This window comes from Patagioenas fasciata, chromosome 2 (genome assembly GCF_037038585.1).
Source record: "Patagioenas fasciata isolate bPatFas1 chromosome 2, bPatFas1.hap1, whole genome shotgun sequence".
In the NCBI taxonomy this organism is placed as follows: domain Eukaryota; kingdom Metazoa; phylum Chordata; class Aves; order Columbiformes; family Columbidae; genus Patagioenas; species Patagioenas fasciata.
In genome coordinates this window covers 40,577,499-40,600,397 of record NC_092521.1, presented here as the reverse complement: position 1 = coordinate 40,600,397, position 22,899 = coordinate 40,577,499, and the positions used below count along the sequence as shown (strand labels likewise).

The 22,899-nt window shown below is 37.6% G+C and overlaps 1 protein-coding gene across 2 annotated transcripts in view; it reads right to left on the bottom strand.

Annotated features, from left to right (window-relative positions):
* The window catches only part of TOX (thymocyte selection associated high mobility group box), a 215,752-nt gene that overhangs the window by 646 nt on the left and 192,207 nt on the right, over positions 1-22,899 (bottom strand). For both annotated transcript variants that reach the window (XM_065832876.2, XM_065832875.2), the window contains exons 7-9: positions 10,307-10,693; positions 3,991-4,142; positions 1-1,641 (exon numbers count right to left, since the gene is read on the bottom strand). The exon at positions 1-1,641 is cut by the window's left edge and continues 646 nt beyond it. In XM_065832876.2, the coding sequence (XP_065688948.1) occupies positions 1,605-1,641; positions 3,991-4,142; positions 10,307-10,693 (576 nt within the window). In that variant the 3' untranslated portion in view covers positions 1-1,604. The remainder of the gene's footprint in view (positions 1,642-3,990; positions 4,143-10,306; positions 10,694-22,899) is intronic.

Here is a 22,899-nt window from a genome sequence, read left to right as displayed (position 1 = left end):
GACAGGCATCTAGGATGAAATCCTTCAGAAATATCTTTGATCCAAAATATCGACAAAATACCTTTTTTATTTTATTTTATTTTATTTTATTTTTATCCCTTTCCCTGTGGCTGTTGAACTTACCTTTCATCTTAGGATGTATTTGTGATATACTCCCTAAAACTCTGTAGGACCCTTTTCATGCATAATAAAATGGCTGAAGCATATTTGGTAATATTTCTGTTGGTAATATTTTTATTCCACTTGACTAACCAACCAAAACTGATAAAGTTTCAAGAAGCAGCACTATGCGCTTTTATTCAGTTAGTTTTGTTGGCTCAGGTCTTAGTTTTGGGCAACTTCTTGCTACAATGCTTTAAAAAGGGAATTACTTAAAATATTTTATTTTTTTTAACAACCAAAGAAATACAGAAATAAGTATTGGTTACCTTCATTTTCTGCCGATAAAGCAGGTTTGGTGTTACATATGTCACTGTAAAAACTAAATAAAGTATTTACATCAGTTGTGAACAATTTGTGCCAGCAAAAGTTAAAGCATCAAAGAAATCTCTTTAAAATGCTAACAAATTTACTTACAAACACCTATATTTATTATTTCATAAATAGGCGCAACAGGTTCCATAAAAAAGATTAAATACAGACACAGTATGAAGAAACAATAATACATAGCCATATGTAAAGGTTATAATTTAGCTGTCTCCAATCTGTTTCTGCATCTAATAAAATATCAGGTAAGCATTTCGCAGTTTTATACATAAAAGGACTTAAATGATGTTTTCTAATCAGTACACATAAAGTGTTTTTTCTTTTAAAAAAAGAAGCGTTTTTAGGCAGTACAAAATAAATGTGTTTGCTCTTTATCAACATTAATTTTTTTTCCTAGGTTTTTTGTGTTCAGTTCATGAGACAAAGCCAATATTTTCAATTAGTATCATTTGGGAATATTTTACTTTTTTTTTCTCCAAATACTTCGAAAATATAGAACTATTAGTCAGTTGTTTAAAATGAAGTAAAAATATGAATGTTTGCCAATTTAACCCTTATTGTGAAATCAATAAACTGGAATGAGCCAGTTTCAATTACAATTAGCTACAAAAACATTCACATTTTATACTCTAGGAGAGTGTAACATAGATGCTATTTACAAACTTGCTATGACTGCTACATCAAGCCATTTAAAAAGTCTTTAGTAGTTTCATATAAACACCCATTATGAAAAACCAATGGAAAATCCAGGACTTTTATCCGAGACATCTACAGTTGCTAAGGCAGTTACTATCGCAGCACTTCACAGCAAAAACCAACATAAAATCTGAATGGTCCAAGTTTCCTTCAGGGAAGAAAAAAAGCAACGTCCGTTATAGGATCTCAGGGTGGGAGTAGAAAGGAGAAAGAAAGAGAAAAATGGGGGGGGGGGTGGGAAAGAAAAAGAAAGAAGCAAGACTATTTTTTTCCAGAGTGGCTGACCCACAAGCTCAAATAGTCCTAAGTGCTTAGCAACTTGTATCCTAATAAAATGCAGAACTGCCTTGACTGCATAAAGCAATCCATGATGAAAAGACTTCCCTGCATTCCTCAGTGGAAAGGAGAGGTGCTTCAGATTTTCAGGTAAGGTAGAGTGCTTTGTCCCTCTGCATGCCCCTATTCAAAGAGAAAAAGAACAAATGTGATTTTTTAAAAATTTGACAATTTTTAGTCCTATTCTTAAAAAGAAAAACCCAAAACACCAACAAAAAACAACCCACCCTCAACCCTGCTGCATGTCATTAATTCCAAGCATATCACTGAAGCACGACTGCATTACCATGGTAATAATAAGAAAAACCCAACCTGGAGACCACATCTGGCTCTAAACTAAACAGGACAGGGACATTGGTTGAAGCCCTGGTTTGGGATCATCTCCACTACTGGGTTGGTAACACTGACTACCCTTCTCTCACAAACCACCTAAGTACAGCTGAGGGTTTAGCACAGGTCTCAGAACAATTTTCCATAAACATCCGTTATTGATGTGGCCACTGTCCCTAGAGGGCAGGAGAGCTCAGTTACAGGAACATGGGTGGCAGCCACTGATACGTCTGGGCTATATTATTTGCTAGCACAGACACAGCCAATACATGTTGGGTTGGCAGGTTCATGGAAGTGTGTGCAAGGGAACACCAGACACTTCTGGCAAAGCCAGCTTGACCAACTCTACTGGAGATCAGACTCTACAGGAGAATTTCCACCAATGCACTGTGCCTAGTACACTTTTACATTCAGCTATTGCTGGGTTTTAGCTTCAGCTGAAGCATACCAGCTCAGATCAAAAAGGAGTCATTTACCAGTTTCTAATTTGGAACACTCTGTGCAAGTCAGAAAAAATATATCATTTAAAGTAGAAGCAGCAACACTGATGGGGCTTGGTTCACACTGCAGAGATTTTCAGGGAGAGAGGCTTTACTCTCAATTTTCTGATTCCTTGCCAAAACCCAGGCACCAGTTTTGTTGTTCCACAGCTTTACAGTTTACTTGGTTTGGAGTCTGGGAGCAGGAAGGAGCGAGCTACACTCCACTGGTAATTTGTGCCAATGCTATGGCAGAAATAGGTCAAATCCATGCACAAATATACATAAAGGCATATCTACACAGAGTATACACAAGGTCTGCTCAGAAGAAGCTTCTGTTGATGGAAAGTTATGCCTGGTGGGCACAGAGCGGGCACTGCTGGCACTGATGGCACACTGCTTTTTCACCAGGAGTCAAAGCTACAGGTGGCTATGGACTGTTTGACAGAGGACAGTCTGTTTGGAGCTCAATTTAGGTCTGTGGGCTGGGTCGGCTCCTACAAGGGCCTGCAATGCAGAGCAAGACATTATGGTGGTACCAGCATAGAAGTGAGACCCTTCTGCTGAACAAGTGGGCAAGTCATAGAGCAATGGTAATAGGTATGAGGGAAAGTGATGCTGCTGTGCAGACTAGTTAAAGTCTGACTCAGTGTTCACAGGTTCCAGCCAAGGGGTTATCCTGAACCAGTGACCAGAAAAAGATCTTTGTTCAGTTTGAGTTTGAGATGCAGAAACACTTTAAATCTATAATGCAAGTGAAATTCTCAATTTCGGTAAATGCAATGGGTGAAACTGGTCTTTAGTTCTACTTTGTAATCATTTGTGTGGGCAGGATTTTACACTTTGGTAGCAACCAAGAGCTTGTATCTGCCTCTGCGTTGGAAATTCATGTCAAGTTCAAGGTGAGGCATCTTTACAAGGCACAACATCTACAGTTTAAAACTCAAAAGATACCTTCTGTCCAGAATCTTAGATGTTTCCAAACAGTTGCTGGGACTGTAACATGGCTTCACAAAAACTATGTTGCAGAGGACTTGAGATTTTGAAGGGGCTACTAACCTTACGGTAGGGGCATAGAGCTCCTACAGTTATGGTGTTACAGTCTTGTGATTTTCATGCCATTCTCTTTCACATATCTTGTATCCCGTGCATCACCCCTGCATCTCACCGATGTGGGTTTTCATGACTCAAACTAGTTGTTTTCACTGGCAAGCTATCCTCAGCAATAGAGCACTTGGAGAAAATACAGTGTGTTTCAAAAAGATAGACCCAATTTCAAATTGAAGCAAATTTCAAATTGGGTCCATCTTTCTGAAATACCTGTAGTTCACACCATTTGCTTCTCAAGTAGGAGGCAGTGATCTTAACACTTCTTTCCTACACCCTCTCCCTAAGATTTCAGTTCTGATTTTCTAAGGAACTGAAGTTCTCTAAGATCAAAGTGTTTGTGCTGTGATAAGGTGACAACAGTGTCTAATAAATGTATGTAATGAAAACTGGTTCTTCCACAACAGTCTAACTGCTGAATAAATACAGTACCATCACAGATGCACTTCTGAAATACTGTAGGGAAACAGGCAACAAAGCTATTTCCAAATTCTCTTATCAGACACTTGTGTCATGAATGTTGCTCAACACAAGGTGGCATTCACTGGCTGCTTACCCATTACTGCAGTAGTCATTATTCCAGTCCACAGTCTGTGCTGGAGGATTTCTGCACCCTGAACGAACATACTCCATTGCTTGGGTAACAACTTGTGCAGCTGTTGATGTTGGATTGATGATATTCTGATAATCAGGCTGAAGAGTAAATCCCTACAGGAGAAAGCAAGTACATTACTGTGTACAGAAACCAAGCAACAGGTTGTGTGCATTTAAAAAAACACCAAACGGTGTGTACTATAAAATGGTAGAATACTTATTTCCAAGCTGTATTTTAGATTATCAAACTTAAAATGGGAAAAAAACGTGTGGGTGTTAAGTTTTAAAATCTTTCTTTGATTTGAGAAATCAAACACTGCCAAAATGTCGTTAGCTATTACACAGTCACAGGATGGAACTAAAAGGGAGAGAGCAGAAACAATTCAAAACCAAGAGAACAACTCAATCAACACTGGGGCAAAAAGGTCTGTTTGCTCCTTAGAGCTTCCATTTAGATTAAATGTAAGGACACACACAAGTCGTTAATTCCCAGAATACGCAACAGAATCTTTTTGAAGGATGTAGGCAGCAGGTGGCTGACTGTTTTATTAGACTACACCTATTCACATATTGTTCTCAAAACCCTTTTTCTTCATTCAGTCACAAAGGGACCATCTGCTGCTTCTTTTATTTGTACTTCTCTCTCAACTAAACAGAAATTCAACCAAAGCTTTTTAACAGTTGATGGACTAATGTAGTGAAAGTAGCACAGAATAACTTGCTTTTTGAAACCAAGAAGACAAGGAAAAAAAAGTGGAAGCTACAAAGAGACATCTAACCTGCTTCCTGAAACATCTGTCATATGAAAAGTCATAATAATTTTTAGCTATTTGTTTAATTGCTGTGTTTCAAAACAAGGAGAACAATTGAAATTTCGAGGCTAGTGTATCTGGTTTACCCTGTATAAATGTACATGACGTTTCTGTAAAGTTGGAAGAACTACATTGGGTGAAAGTATGGGAATGCTGTAAAAAAGCAATTTATATCTGCTGAGAACAACCTAGACCAAACTCCTCCCTGGGGCAAAATTTTCACTGAAATTAACTGAACCAAAATATCTAGTTTGAAAATCCACTTCTTTGGGCCAAAGTCCACATACAGAATAGAAAGGATTAAAGCTCATAGCTTTTAGTTTTAGATTCTTCTGGATTATGTGTGATAGCTTCATATACACAGTCTTCAGTAAGACAGGAATTTTGAGATGTGGGGTTTTTGTTGTCGTTGCTTTTGGTTTTGTTTGTTTGTTTGTTTGTTTGTTGATGGTGGGTTTTTTTGTGTGTGTTTTTTTGTTCATTTGTTTGTTTTTCTCCCTGCAGGTTTAACAACTCAGCCACGCTACCCTTAATCAAGTTATATGAGTATTCTCAGTTTCTGCCTGGCCCCCTCCATCCCCAGAAATGAGCTTCCTTCAAATACAAAACACCACTTCAGTCTTCACACCCCTCTTTCTTGATGCCTCACACTCCAGCTCCCCAACGGAGGTCCTGCAATAATCTGTTTCATATGGAGAATACCCCAAGTCACACCTCAGTAGTTTAAAATGCTCTCTAAAGCCTCACTTTGTCCCTGATGACTCCAAGAAACAGTCCATTAGCAGCGGGCAAGTTCATGAGCTGAAATCAGCACCTAGCTGTCACATAACACATACCACCCTGCTAATAAGGTAAAACAAACCCCACCCATGGTGACTGTAAACCCCACGCTCTGTACACAGCCCTTTCACCAGGCTCTAAACCTGAACATCAGGCTGCATAAACAATCCCCATGTCTGCAACGAATCCAAAGGAAACCGTAATCGAGCAGACTTTTCAATGACTTTAATTGGAGTTTTGTGTAATTAGAAAGCAGAAAAATTGGTTTTGAATATGAATGTCTTCATTTTTATAGAAAACATCACCCATAAGGGACTTCATAATTTAGCTGCAAGAGGAAACTAACCACAGAAACATATTCTACCCTCAGGCACGCAGGTTCACCTTTCATAGCAAAGCCCCTGAGCTATCTCTTATCAGTCTTCATGAAACAATCATATATACAAGAAAAACACTGCATGGGGCCAGTACCTCCAGCAGTGCTGAAGTGGAGCACACAAGTGAGCAGGCACAGAGACTCAAATACTCATGCAGCAAGAAGAGACAGTTTCTTCAAGTCAGAGGAAGAGTGCAATATCCTTTCCATTTCTCCTGGATTTAGGACAAATAAATAGCTTAGATATGGGAGGATGGTTCTGTGGTTTAAATGCCAGCTTGGAACTGGGTGGGGACTTAAATTGTCTCAGGCTTTCTGTGTAACCACAGCCAAATTGCTTAGGTTCTCCTCCAGGGAAGCACATGTGCATTTGTGCTTGGACTGAGTTGGTACCTCTCATGTTAAGGCTGGGACCACAGATCTGAACTTAATTCTCCTATCTGCAAAATAAGGGGTAACAACACTTTCATCTTGCACCTGGCAAGTCTGTTTAGTTTACAACTGCCTGGGATGGGGGCCTGGTTTTTAGGACATGCTCACATGATAAATTTTAACATGGTGCAGAGGTATCTGAGCCAGGCTCCAGCTCCAGAAGCAGCTGAGCTGCTTCTGCTCAGAGGTCCCACTGGGGCTGAGGGCTACTGGAATACCAGCAAGAGGGGTGTTGGAAAGCATGCTTCTTAAGGCAAAAGTAATTTAATAAACCTGAACTCAATATGAAGGACTGATAAAGTATGGCAATGTTTAAAATATAAACAAAAATTACTTTGGCTTTTTCATTAACAGAAAAAGCTGTCAAAATATAGATCTGTACAACAGAGGGAGACAGCCTTGTACCAGGCTTGTAGTAAATATTTGTGTATTATTTATGCAAGCCTTTAACAAACAATGATGAAATAAAAAGTGCTCTGAAAATGAGTGCTTTGAGGTCTAATTAAACAATGCTGAATGTTTTTGCATTGTAATGCTCAAGAGAAAATCACCAACTGTTTTGCAACATGCCTGGAATTTTAAATTTCATTTTCTTGTTCCAGATTGAAATAAAAATAGGGAACTTGATAAAGATTAATTCGATGTCAGGAGGGACATTTGCTCTTTAATTAGATTTCTGTAGCCCTAGTAGTTTTGTTGTGCCACTGTAGCAAGTCCTAAAAAGCCTGCAGCAGAATCAAACAGTGATCCTCATCTCCACACTTTACTGGGAACTAATTTCATTTCCTGCCTGTCTGGAGAGGTATTTTCAACAGGCATCAATGTTTTTGTCTTCACAACTGATTTATTCATCAATCTCAATGTGATATTTTAAACCTTTAAATTACATCCAAATCCTAAAGCATCTGTTTATTACACAAGGAAATTGAAAATCTGTCTGTGTGATATCATACAAAGATTTTTCCTTAAGGTTATAAAGGAAGTTGACAGATATTAATGATTTTTTTTTTCCCTTGACCTCATTCGAAGGCAAAGCTTAACAAAAAAGAGGAAGAAATCTGGACAAATGCAGCAGGTCCACGAGTTTACTGTATATAATATTTATACCAAAGAAATGAGGCTATTATTTTGGGCAGGATATGCAATCATCTTGCTGTATACATTTATTTTCTTAAGGAAAAGGAATATCTTAAGGTAGACTGAAATGAGTTATTTAAAAAAAAAAGTGGCATACATTAATCTTCTGCTTCTTTGTTATTCACACACTTGGAGCCATTTGTTACTAGACGTTAAAAATCTAGTTTTGCTTGCTCTACCTGTGAACTGAAGTGGGACAGAGATTTTACAGGGACTCACACCTCACCCAGTATTGGGTGGAGGATTTTAAGCAGGGAAGGAGATGCTTCCAGAAGGGCTACTTAAAGGCCTCCTTAACAAGGACGGGGCATATTTGGGAGGGAGGGAATCCTTGGTCTCATCAGTCTCCACTGAAAGCAGCACAATACAACAGGCTGGAGAGGGGGGAGATGCTCAGAAAGATGCACAAGTGTCTGTTTGAACAGAGAACTTTTCATCTGTGGGTGCACATAGCAAATGGGAGGGAGCATAACAGCACAACACCTAGATTGACATCCAGGCTGGCCAATGAGATCTACCCTATCATTAGCATCATGCTCTATATATAGCTGGAAATGGCTTTTCCAGCCTTTTTTTTTTTTTTTTTTTTTTTCCTGCGACTGGCTGTTCAGTGTGATCATATTTGAGAGCAAACTCTTGTCTGGATCTCAGCTCTTCTGGGACTTACTCTACAGGACTGGTGTTCCTGAGCAAATGCATTGTGCATCACCAAATTTTTCTTCTTTTCTTCTTCTTCTTCTTCTTCTTCTTCTTCTTCTTTTTCACTCTCTTTCTTCTTCTTCCTTCTTCTTTCTTCTTTTTCTTTTTCTTTCTTCTTTTTATTTCTTCTTCTTCTTCTTTATCTTTCTTCTTCTTCTTCCTTTTTCTTCATCTTTCTTCTTCTTCTTCCTTCTTCTTCTCTTCTATTGCTGTCTTATTAAACTGTTCATATTTCAACCCACGAGTTTCTCCTTTCTCTTTCAACTCTCCCCATCTCACTTTGTGGGGGGACTGGGATCGAGCAGCTGCATGATCATAGTTGCCAGCTGGGGTCAAACCACCACAGCTCAAAAGTTGTATTACTTTGAAACAAAAGTAAGAAATATAAACTGGCTTGTAGATGTTCCACAGTGCTAAAAGAGAAATGTAGTTAAGATTGGCAGTGTAGCATTTGGCAGCGTATCATTTGGCAGTGAAGCAGGGAAAAACACATATCACCTTGAGTGAAACTCAGAAGTATCTTCATTATAAGCCCAGGTTTTCCCCTGAGTTTTTCTGAGACTTGAACGTGGTCTCTTCCAGGACACTCACACCAGGACACTGGGTTTCTAACTAATAGGAAAACCTTCAGGACTGCACAACAGCAACAGACTCCACATTTGTGTGGTCATAAGCCTGTTGAAAAATAAACTGGACTAGGAAAAAGTTGTAAACATTTTGAAAATTTTCCTTCTTGCATGATTACTCCAAATCACTCCTGAGACTAAGATGAAAATCTCTGAAAAATCAGGATCGTACTAAGCACACTTTGGTTTACCTTCTGAACAACTAAATTTATCAGTCCAGATTGCTTTCAATTATTTTTGTTTGTTTGTTTGCTTTGTGTGTGTGTTTTTGTTGTTGTTGTTGTTGGTTTTGTCCTGCTTTGGAAAATTCCTTCTCCTGTTAAATTGGTCTCTCAGATAGAAGCTATGTTTTGTGTTTAGGTATTCCCATCTCTGAAGACCAATCTTCAGATAAAATGTTTCTGGCTTGGAAAGCAAATGCAAATGCCCTGTTAGGAAAGGTGAATTTATATAGATATTCAAAGCACGCAGCAAGTTCATGACTATGTATTATCAACCAGAACTGACAAGTTTTGTGTATACAAATTTTGTAGATTCTTGCAACTCCACTAAAAAAAAAGAAAAAAATCATTTAGATGCCACTTTGCAAAGCAAGATCTTATTATTGATAGTCAAACCTCATCGAACACAAAAGGAAATTTTCTCTCATGAAATCAATAAAGTTAATCTGCTGTAACCCTTCACAGGCCTGGGCCCCAAAGTCACAATAGTATGTTAGTTCTGCATTCAGTCAGAACCCCTAGGAAATGTATTCAGAATCAACTATCCAAAATATTGAGAATGAAAAAAAAAACCAAAACCCACCACATTGGGATACTGGGGACAGCCCACCTATTTCCAGTAAAAAAAAGTATGTCTATTTAGCAAAATGAAGTTATGAATGCAGCATAAACTAACATACTTGTGTTCACTTAATCTAGCATGTTTATCACAATCTGCATTGCTTCATGTTCCCTCTGACTGTTCCACAACACAGGTAGCACAAGGATAACAGCACATGCTACCTTCGTATCTTTTTCTATATGTCTGTGTTCTGTTTGTAAAAATGTGTCTCCTGAAGACTTAACATTTCACTTCTATTTCAAGGTAGTCCCAGATTTGCAGATGGATCCATGGACACACTTCTGTTTAAAGGATACCTCCTGAATTTGAGAGACACAGCTGGTGTTCACAAGAATGTGATGAAAATCGTTGCTAGCACAAACAGGTCCAATTAATTCCCCATAATCTGGGTACTCATTCATTTCTTCTCATCTTTGAAAGACTAAGCCCTCAGACCATACTTCTGCAGTTTTGGAACTCTGCAAAACTAAAGCTAATCCATTACTCTGAACCTCCCTTGTTATGTAAACTCCTGGATGACTTTTTATCTCAAAAAACTCTAGCTCCCCAGACAACTGAAAAGCTCAGACTTACTTGCTGCATTGTAGGTGAATGTAAAGCAGGCTGGACCTGCATCGGTAGCTGGTTTCCAATGGACTGCTGCATTGAAATTGGCTGGTGTTGCTGGATGTTGAGATGCTGGTGCAGAGGGGGGCTGATCTGAAGAGGCGGCGGTGGGGACACAGCCATGTTTGCTATGGAAACAGTCACGGGCATTTGGTTGTTGGGCTTGGGCGCTATGTTCCTGGGGATGTTGGCATGCATGGCAGTGATGTGAGGATTCATTCCTGGTTGTTGGTGGTAGTGGGAACTGAGGTACAGTGCAGAGTGAGCCTGGGCAGGCCCATGAAACACCGACTGCTTTGAATTCATCATCTGAGGTTGCGGGGAGGCTTTAACATCGACAGGTTCACTGTAGCTCTGTTGAGAGAAACAAAAACCAGATGACACTTAGAAGCTACAACAAACTGCTGTTCTCCCCTCCTGAAGTCTCTTTAAGAATCTCACCATGGGAAAATACATATCTAGACCATCAAATTGTCCTTGACACGGAGCTTGGTTATTACACTAGAAAAAGAATTAATTCCTCTACTTTACACATTTCTCTTCAGCATTGTAAAAAAAAAAATCATTTAGCCACTCTGTTTCCTGGTTTAGCCTGATATTTTGCTTTTTCCAAACTTGGAACTGGCATCACTGACCTAATAATCTACATGACAAAGACAACCAAGCCTATCACAGTTGTTCACATCAGCAGTCATTACTATTGTCATAAAATTTGATGGCTTAGTTGAAAACAGATTCAGAAGGGTGGGTCTCAGCAGAAGTCTGCCATGATCTTTAATATGTCATTTCCCTGCTCCATGCCTCGTTTTCCCATCTGCAAAACAGGGATAAGAATTTCAATGCCCTTTACCATAGATGTTGACAGGTGCTAATAGAGCTGCATCAGTTAGCTAACATGGTGAAGAAGCTAAGCTCCATCCACAGTTCTGTTGCACTGAATAAATATGCTAATTGTTGTGCCAATACCTTTATTTCGAAGTATTCCATGTTGGGATGCTATGTGCACCTGAACCAAATACGTTGCATGAGCCATGTGTGCAGCAAAATAACAATATTCTGAATAATTTGACTTTCAGCAAAACTTCCATTGTTAACCCAGTTCATAAATTCTGAAAATTCTGCTTAAAACTGATGCCCATGTAAATGTTAGACTGCATCAGACACAGGGAAACTACCTAACCAAAGCTGGAAGAATACTGCATAGAATATTACAAAAAGCACAGATTTTCAAAAATGTTATGGTCTACCCCGATTTCTTAAAGCTGCTAGTAATACAAAAAATCCATTAATGAATGTCAATTTTAATAATACTCTATTCTAGTATTTTTACTTTTTACATTTGATTTAAACTCAATTGTGAGTTTATTTTCTTAGATCTTCTAAGTGCTAACTCTATGTGCTCAAATAAATGATGAAAAAAATTAAGAATTAACTCCCATGAGTGTATAGGTGTGCATCATAATTTGCAGTTAAGTCACATTGAGATTTATAGCCAGTGAAAGGTGAAACATGCTGGAAAAAAATGGCAGAAATGTCCCTCTGGAGAAAGAAGTCACTTTGTCAAAACAAGGGCTGAAAGATGCATATATGCCCTTATTCTGTGACCTCCATGTCATGTTTGCTCAGTTTACAAGTCAGAGTAAGTTTCATGTTACTCTCAGCACTCCAGGGTCAGTAAAGTCTATTTGTATTCTCTCTGAAGGATGCACCATCACCCACAATCCGCTGACACGCGCGTTACTGAAATTACTTCATTATATGCGATGATAAAGATGAGAAAGATAACTTCATTTTTGCTAAGTATAACTGCAGTTCCATTAGCAAAACCCCTTGTTTTCTCCAGTAAACTAAGGAAAATTAAATGAATATGATAAAATGAATGCAAATCTCTGTCTCTGTGGATCTGCTTGGCTCTGCTCTCATGTGGGTGTACACGTGTGCAGTGTGTATTATGTGCATGTTTGCAGGACTCAGACACAGTCATAAAAAACCCACAGACAGTAAATGATAAAATCTGAAAGTAGTTGCGATATCTAACAGTTTTTTTATATTATTTTTAAAACACTGAACTAACGCTCATGACGACATGAGAAATATTTTCCCATTCTCTTCCAAGTTGCATTTTTAGGGCACTCTCGTGAGTGTGGTAGCAAAGACTGCCAGGATTGTTGAAATATCAGAGATTCAGAAGAAATTTTGCTAATTAGCAGGATAGTCAGGACCCTCCTCTTGAGTGTGCCGGGCTCTTTGCACATTTACAGGAGATGTATGCTGTGTTCTTTCTTCAGAAACTTAAAGTTTTACATCCCCTCAAGCAAACACCTTGCCTTTCCGTGCTGTAGCCGGCAGGCTCTGTCTGGACTGAGCAGGGATAATCGCTCCTGAAGTGTCTAAGGGCAGATTGGTTAAACAGTTCGTCCTCCTATTAGTGGCACACTGATACAGACTTGTATTTAGTATGTGACTACAAAGATGCTGCCATATACCTCTTTAACGAAGATATGGCAAAGCCATTTAATTATTGAGTAATTCTGAGTTCACACATAAGTGGTGAATGCATGGCACATACTGATAACTTTACACAGGTATCAGATACTTAGGATCATTTAGTACTTGAAATACCAAATTATGTTAAGAGGAATTGTACAGTCTCTGGCCAGAGATGAATAACAGTCGCTTTACCTCTAAGAAGAGCATCTGCAAAGTGATCAAAAGGGACTGTTCCAGCTGTCTCAAGTTATCAATCAGCTTTCTATATGTTGCACTACCTCCTGATTCAGCAAAAACCACACTTCAGTTTCGAATCAAGTCTGTTGCTGTTACTTAGAATGATTTAAATCATATGTGATCTGAAACCAAATTGTCCAATATTAGTGTAAAACACATCGATATTATCAGTTACTGCGAATCTTGACAAATTAACCCATTAAATGCTCCAACATACCGCACTTTCAGTTTCTTCTAAGGCCAGGTCAGAAACCCAGATTTTCTAAGTATTGTTGAAGCTAACAGAATGGATGATGTCAAATATTTTGGCTTGGTTATGTTGCTTTACTGTCAAATACATCAAGAGGTGTATATGATGCATAGGTCGTACTATTTCAGGCACAATTATTGCTTTCACAGATTTGGGTGGGCATTGCGCTTGTCCAGTACAGCATCAGACAGTCTTAGACAATGACTTTTATTATGGGTAAGACCAGGAATTAAGAAAGAAGGGATTCAATTAGCCAATATGGGCTTCAAGTGCATAGTCATGTTCCCTAACCTCGCAGGTTGGAATTCAGTCAATTTGTTCTTGCCTTATCCAATGAGAATAGTATAGAAATAGTTTTAAAAACAAAACAAAACAAAACTTCTTTAGTTAATGAATCTGTCCAAAGACAACAAAGGCAATTTACATCTCTATTTTGTGGCATTGTTGTAGGATACAATTCATTTACAGACATGCAGTGGAGACCAAAATTACATACATATATATATATACACAGACCATCAAACGCTGAAGCTTGGTTTCTCCTACATATGATAAGGTCTTCTGCTACACATGCAATGAAAAAATCATTTATCATTACTATCAGAACTGTGGAATGGTATTGCAGACCTACCACTAGAGGGTGACAAAATATTATAATTAGTTAATGGTAGGACTTGGAATTGTACACGTGCATTAGTTAATGGACTCCAGGACCACTAACTAGCTTTTCTTGATAGCTCTTTATGCTCCTTGAATGGCTTCTACTTGTTCTTGAGCTCAGCTCAAAGCCTTACTCTAAATCTTTTGAGTTCTTACTAAGTTAAGAGTAGGGTTTCTTATGGACCTGCCTCTCCGCCTCACATCAACATCTAATACTGTTGCCTAAATTAAAACAAAAAAACAAAGAAACAAACCCACCAACACCAGCAAAACTAGAAGGTGAAGACAAGGCAGGTAGGCCAAGGCAATGGAATGCTACAGAAAAAGTATGACTGCCCCTTAGACACAACACACAATCACCTTTTTTTATTCTACAATGGTCTATTGTTTTACTGAAACATGAAGAAAAAGAGGGAATTACATTTTGAAAGCCTGAAAGAAAGAGAATGAAACTAGAACAGAAATAGGGAAAGGAAGGAAACCAAATAAATGCTACTGTAACTTTTATGATAATGAATATAAATGGATTAATTAAACGTACTGACAAGCTCAGCTTATGGAAAGCTTTGGTGCATGACCCGCAGTCCACAAAATTATTCTACTTGTATCAATACTTTCCAGGAAATGTGTGATGATACAGATGAGTGATGTTCTCTAGAGAAACTGGTGAGAGCTGATCATTTTGCACAAAGTTTGGGATGGGAAGGGCTGAATCAAGTTCTTCACACTTTACACCAAACTCATGCCTGTCCTTCCAATTCTAAAGCAAAGCAAGTTTTCCCATGCACCTTCTACTCCACTACGTGTCAAAACTTCTTGTGCTTATTTGCGAAACGCAGTAATTAAATTAGGTTAAAGGGTTAAGCATCGTTCATCCAGTTGTGCTATTCTTTCCTACGGAGAACTGCTCTGGGACTACTGGCCCTTCTTATCGTGGACTGAATGCAGGCACAGGGCGGGATGTCAGTTCCTACAGGAAAGTGACACTGGGATTTCCCTCACCCCCAAGCATCTACTCCACTCCTACAGCTGAGAAATAATTTTTGTTACAGACATCCTGCTCAGCCGAAGTGGTGTCAGAGAAAACTGCAATAGCCTGGTGATGTCAGCCTTGCATCTCTGTGGCTTTCTTTTGGATATCATGTTACTTCCACTTTGAGAACTCTATAGTTGCACTTCAAGCCATCACCTGTAGATTGGGGTAAACCTACACATGGGTTTTGATTCTCCTTCTAACTTGTGGTTGCCTTCTAGCTACTGTTGGCTCTTTTAAGACCACTTATGTTGGAACATAACATCCAAGTGATTGAAAGTAAAGCAAGGACATGTTTTAACAAGGCAGTGCTCTAAGAGCCTGATCCTCAGACTACTGAATTAAATAGAAAGTCTTCTGTTAATGGAGTTTGGGTCAGAGCCAAACACTGTTACTTTGGTATTAACATCTAGATGCTTATTTAGTTTTCATGAAAACCAGGTAGGACCTGGCTAAGAGAGGCTGAGAATCATTCCAAATTGATGAGCACTAATTTTGACCTGTGTTTCTTCAGAAGCACACCTAGAAACTACAAGTGCTGATACTTACTTCATTTCACTTTCATAATATGTTAATGCAGTTATTGTTAGAAACATTGCCAGCAAGTAGGAATATATAGATATGTAGATACAACTACGCATATGAACAACTTCATTTTACATACTGTATACATGTTTTATATTCAGTATTCTGATCTACTGGAGCATATTATACCATTATAAATGGGAATTTATATGGGAATTAAATAATGGGAATTAAATAAATATTTTTGCAATAATCTCGTACTAGTAATCAGTGCTCAACTAATATTGCTATTTGCAATATAAAATAAAAAAAATCAGTGCTGTCTCAAAGAAACCATGGTTGTTCTACTTACAATGAAAAAAAGTTATTTTTTTCTTATTTTATTGATTTCACAAAATTAGATAATGATCACAGCCTTTCAGCTGGAGCAATATAATTTCAGTCATTTGCAGACAAAACGTTATCAAAAAACATCAGCAATTAAGCTCTCCTTTATAGTAAAATGCTCAGTAAGTACATTCAGAACATTCAGTAAATGTTCTTGGTAATACTGGATGCCTATCTGTCCTTTAAATACATGCTGAGGCACCTTCTCAAGGGCAAAGGCATGAGCCTTATGGGCAGCACAAACTTTCTGTCAATGCAAACAGCTTTACTTGTGGCTAAACATAACCTATTCCAAGCTCAGAAGATTTTTTTACATAGCCAAAATGGTGTAACATAGTTCTATTTTAAATGAGAAACAGGTGCTTTTCTTTAAATGGGAAACAGAGGTTTGGCATCCTCTCCACATAGACAAAGAACATGTACTATGTGAGTATTTCAAGGCCTAGGAAAGAGTTTAACTCAATTTGGGTTTTACTTGAATATGTGTCAGAAACCTACATAGTTGCCACACTGTCCTGTTTCGTGTCAGTGCCATGTGCACATCTACGGACTGGTGTCCTTCCTTGAGCCATGATGAGGAATTCAACCATTTTGGGACTCTATGACCAAAATGAAGGTTACATTTAGGTAACAGCAGTGATGATGTAAGCTGGTACCAGGAGGGTACACGCTGTGCAAGCTGTGATCAAACTTAAGCAGGCCTGACTCAGCTTTAAATGAGTTATCTTCAATACTGTGACATTAAAGTGGGAGAGAGAAGGAAACTGGCTGAATGTTTATGCAGCTCCTACAAAGCTTACCTAAGCTTAAGTTTGCATCTGCTGTCTTTGTTGTCTCTTTGGTGGAAGGAACATCTTGAATTGTTTATTCCTTCTCTCAGCTTTTCCGTGTTCACATAATCCTGTCCATTTTTAATGTTTTTGACATTTTAGGTCACTTCCAACCCCAAGTCTGACCTTGAGAAGAATCTCTTCTTCTAGCCTACATGGGCTCAGCCATTTTATTAATACCCCTGTGAGGATATTTAGGAGAGAATCACTTCTCTCCAGCAGTGTTTTCTCTTTCCTGCTTAGCTCTTTGACTCCTTTAGAGATTCCTTTGATTTAACTCCATTCACTCTGGTAGAGAGAGCACTCATATGCATATTTGCAGTACAGCTGCCTTCCTACCTAAGGCACAAGAGGCTCTTAGCAAATGACACTTCGTAATTTGTTAATTCCAGTCACCTATTGCAATAACAACATCTGGGACTCCAGAGAGTTCAGAAAGCTTTTTGACACATTCTTGATGTTTCAGAACAAAGGAATACGCCATGGGTTGTCATCTATAATTAGCTGAGGTGGCTCAGAAGAACATCCTCAAATCTAAATATACATTTTGTCATCATCTACAGGGGATTGTCATGGATTCATTCAGGGTATGTAAGTAAAAATGGATGTTTTATGAATGTAACCTGGGTACATGTGATAAAGGATATGCAACTTTAATTTGATACACGTGTTTTATTTCCCCAAATGGAAGCACAAGGCTAATAATTAAACCTAATTTTATTAACTCACTTCAGAAACAAACACAGTTCCTCTCCAGATCAAAATCTGTCTCCTTTTAAGCTTAAGACATTTCTGCCATTTTTGGCAGAAATTACGTGAGAGCATCTCTCCGTTTTTGCCACATGATCTAGCCTCAAATTGAATTCATGGCATTAACTTAAATACGGTTTGCTCTACATTTTCAGCTGCAGTAGATAGTTGGCTTCCTTGCGAGACAAGAAGACCATTTGATTCTTTATTATCACATTAGAAAAGAGTTTTATATAGAAAATCAGAAAATAGTTTTATATACTTGTTCACTTACCAGATACTTTGATACATCACATACACGCATACATAATTTTGTTTATGATTCCTTGAAAATTTCTGACTATACCATAATAACTCCAGAAAGAACAAAAGACTGAGGTATCACCAAAGCATGAGATATCTGTTGAAAAAGTCTTACATAATAGTTTTCCCAGCTAGGGATTCTAATATTTAATGGAAAAAAAAGTAAATGCTGTATGTGAATGTCCCTTTTTTTTTTTTTTTTAATTGTTTTAAGGGAAATATTGCCAAATGCCTTGTAGCATTTTAATAGCTACAAAAAATATCATGCATCAAACATATCCATATTTTTTATTTATTCTTTCTATGATGCTTTCACTAAGAACAACCTAAACTGTTTTATGATATACCAAAACTTCTGCGTGGACTGGGGCTAGATATAATATAGGAATCTGTTGTCTCAAAAAGTAGAAATGAGGTACTTTTCTGCCAGCAGCAGAAGGGAAGCTGCTCCCTCGTATGCAACAGCCAACTGATTAAAGCACTGACCGGGAAACACGACAGTTCGGTCATCTACTCTGTCAAGAGACATTCAGAATTTTATTTCCAAAAGAAATGTCCTAAACCCCAGCAGACGCTTATTTAAGGGAGGAGTGAGCTTGGATACAGGGCCCACCTACATCTGAAACTTGGCCACTACGCAGAAAAGAATTTGAGATTCACTGAGCTACAGAAAACAAATTGCAGAGAGATCACACCTGCACATCTGCATTTACTTAGAAGTGAGGAGATGCACGATCTGGGAGAGCTGACATATTTTTTGCCTTTTTATATGTTAGGCAAGTGCTCTCACCACATATACATATTAAATGGAAAACTAACAGCAAGTTTACTGTTTGAGTTTGGATTTTTGGTCTCCATTTTGCTTTTTACAAGTAGCTCAAACTTTTGCATGTGTATTCACTGCAGTCTTAAGAGATATGAATTCCTTAGGCTGTTCAGTTGTTTTACAATATAGGCAATACTGCACATGTAACACAAATATTTTGCATGCCTGGAAACTGTCCGGTTACAAATTGCTGTGCTAATAACATTAAGGCAATGCCAGTCTTACTAGATATGACCTTATTTTTTTAATGAAATGTAAATTGCAAGGTGTTGGTCTAGGAAAGCTCTGTCTACTATACACTTCAAGAAGTAATTTTACATGTCCAAGGGATTTGCACTGTCCACAAAACTGAAAAATATCCAATGCCTTTGTTGCAATATCAGGTGAGGACACCACTTTGACTTAGATAGAACATCATAGTTTTGAAATATGCTTGAGTATTTTGAATTTGAATAATATTTTCCTTGCTGAGAGGTTTTAGCTTTAGCCATAGCTGCTAAAATATGTCTGCATGAAACCTGAAGTTGCACCACTACACAGAGAGAATTAAAGACTCATTTAGCTGAAGAGAACAAAATATGGAAGAGAAATTTCCTTTTACTTTTTCCTTTCACTATTCAAACAGTTAAACTTGTATTGCTATAGTTAACATATGTATATGTACTACCTATATGCACATATATATTAGGCATGTTAAATAACTAACATGCATATATTATTATATACATATACATATTATGCTATACATATACATAGCTAGATGCACATAAAGAATATATGAGAGTATTTAACATTTACCCATATATATATTATATATATATTTAAAAGATGCAGCAAAAACTCTAATGTCAGCCAGAAAAAAAGGCTGGTTAAGCTAGAAAAAGTGCTTGTTTTATGAAAAAGTAAAATTGCAATTCACAGCATTTTATGTAATGCTGTACAAATTACCAGATACCAGAGACTGCATTTCTGGACCTAAATAGTACTAAAAGTTGCAACTAAGGCCAAATATAAAGACACTTGTTTACAATGCAAAGGCTTAGTCAGTACTATAAGCAATATGGCAATCTGCATAGCAGAAGATATAATGCTTTGTAATGTGATTTTTACTTTACATATCAATTCCTACATACATGAACAAACTCAATATCAACCCCATTAATTTCAATCATTATAAAAAAAGGAGAAAAATACTGGAAATAAACTGATAAATTAAATAAGAATTAGTGCATAACTGGCATATTTACACAATCATATGTTTACCTTATTTACTGTGTGGGAGTCGTATTCTATAAAGACATCACTAAAGCATTTAACAATGTACTAGAGGTGGGCTGGCAATCCTGTTACCCCAGCTGCTGGTGACACTTCCACTCTTTTCAGTTAAGACTTTATCAAGTAACACAGTCTGAAATTCTACATACTAAGTGTGTGTTTGGGTGACTTTGTGTGTGTATGACAAACCCCAACTGGCATTGCTCAGCTTTTTCAAGAATGCACCCAGAGGAAAGCACCGTATGATTTCAAATATTTCAGGTGCACTTCCTTAAGATGCAATGGAACAGGGAATTGAAATCTGGAAGGGACAATGACAAATTCTCCCAAAGATTAGTATCTCATCTTCCCATGAAATGACAATCAAATTCATAAACATGCATCATCTGAGAAAGCAGCTGAGACTTCTCCTCTATGGAGGCTTATCCAGTTTTGATTGCTCTCTATGATGAAGAGCAGGTAGCTTCATGTCTGGGTTTCCTTCACTATGCACTCATGGCTATGGGTGAATGAAGGAGCAGTGAGGATGCTGAGGACAAGTGAAAGGACTGGGAAGAAGACTGGCTGAAGTAAAGGTTTGGTGAAAGAGGAGAGAAAAAAAGCAGAGCAAAGAGGGCAAAGGGCTGAGTATCATGGAGAAGTCCACCATCCCCACGTGGTACTCCACTCGCATACCAGAGTTTCGGATGGAAACAAACGTTCCTGAATTTCATTATTCTGCTATAAGGCAGAGGCTAAGAAATCGGCTGACAAAAGATTTACCCATTTCTCCACATTCTGTTTCTGACCATTCCAGTAGCTCTAATAGCCAAGATGGGTGCAGTAAATACAATTCCAAGTCTGGTCTACACAGCTGGACCACATGGCATATGCTCATTCCTTTGCTTTTCAGAAAAATGAAAACTTGCAAATAAATGCAGAATGTGCACAAACACTCACAAGCCCTGCACTCACTTGTCCTTCGAAAACTGGAAGTACTTAATGAAAAAAGCACCTAAGAGTTAGGAAATTGATAGAGCAGCTGTTTTGGGAGGTGTGAGGTACCCGTTGAGCTGGAGACAGGGGTACCTGAGCAGAACCCTTGCCTGCTTGTGCCTGCCTCTTTCTGCAGGCAGAGTCCTCTGGGAGGGGAGGAGGAAGGTAGGTTGATAATTGGGTAACTCCTGACATTTGGATAGCACACAGATGTCCTGATGTGATGTGAAGCTGACCCGTTGAAGCTCTGCTATGTACATGAAAGGTGTAATATTGGTCAGATACAGTAAAAAAAAAAAAACAGAAGTTCTAGATGCCCCAAATATGACACCAAAAATTACTGAAAACCTGATTTCACAACGTTTTATTTGTGTGTGTAAATATGACAATACAAACTTCCAGCTCTATTACTGAGAAGATGAACTAGATGAATTTCCCCCCCCCCCTTTTTTTTTTTTTCTTTTTTCCACTGAAACACTACTGGGATGAGCAGTACAGAAAATCCTGTAAAGAAGTAAAGTTAAACAACACGCAGTAAATACAGCACAGGAGCTCCCAGGGTGAACACCTGATTATAAATGTATGAAATGTGACTCACACAGAGTGCAGTGTAAAATATAAAACATACCATGTGAGCAAATCACTAATATTAAAGCATTTTTGGTAAAGGTGTGTCACTTTTGGCATGTCTTACTTTTTGAGAATGAGGTATTAGAATCTTAATAATAATAATTTTAAAGTAGCTGTTATACATGATAATATAACACAGGAACATAAAAGACCAGATGGACTGCAAAGAATCTTAATAACATACTATATATATTTCTTCATGCTTGTATGCTTCTCTAAAGAACTACAACTCTTCTGGTGCCATATAAATATTTAATAATGATAATTTAGAAGATCCTGATATAGTATTACATCTAGGTATTTTACATCCTTATTCCAAAATGGACTTGCTTTAGTTACATGCCAGCTCTGTTGGATTCATTGAGTGCGTTCATGAGAATAAGCAATTAGTACTCAGCTTCATTAAGTTTATATTTTGATATTTTCCACACTAGAGGAAAACATTATATTATGGGCAGAATTTCAATAATTGTTTAAAAGTTAAGAAAATGCTTCAGTGTTTCTCTAACAACACATTTAAATATATGCAGAAATGGTTTCATGCACTGAACTGGTCAACAACTTATTATTTTTTAAACAAATCTCAGAAAATGCTATAATATACTTTTTTTTTTTCTCCTTAAAAAAAGCAAAACAAACTAAATACCTCATATTTTTTATATTTCTTTTCAAAATTAAGCTATATAAAGTGTTATGTAAAGAGTACATGATGTGCTGATTAACAATATCCAAGTTATTTTCACAAGTCAAAAGTTGACTTCATACATTTCTTCAAAACCTATTGGGATATTTTAAGCTTTTGAACCTATCTTTTGCCAATAAGGAGGCTATTCCAAAAACCACTGTTTGTGTGCACGTCCTACCCTTTCTGAAGGCAACGAGTATTTCTAGAACCAAACAGCCTTAAGAGAGAAATTAAAGGTGGCTTGTACATCACTTTAACTAAACACATTAGGATTATGATGGTAGCTATAAAATTAAAATGCATAAGAGAAAACTGCCAAAAATTAATGAAGTAACACCCATATTTCAGACTTTTAAACTCAGGACAAATACTGACCAAATAGTAAGATAATGTAGAAAGATGCATGAAAAGTCCTTGTGCAGATAATCATATATTCTTTCCCCTGAAAATGTGTAAAAATGTATGTGATATGTAGAGGAGAGTACATGACTAACTGGCCAAAAACTTTGAAAACAAAAAGTTCTACCCATGTCATATATGCCAGTCCTTCATACTGCCATCTATACATCTAAAATTAATTTTATTTAAGTAAGAACAAAATATATCTAAATTTATTTTGACAGACCCAAGCCAAATGATTCTAATTGGCATGAGTATGAAGTTGCTCTATTGTTTTTCCACATTTACACAGTGCAGTATTTTCA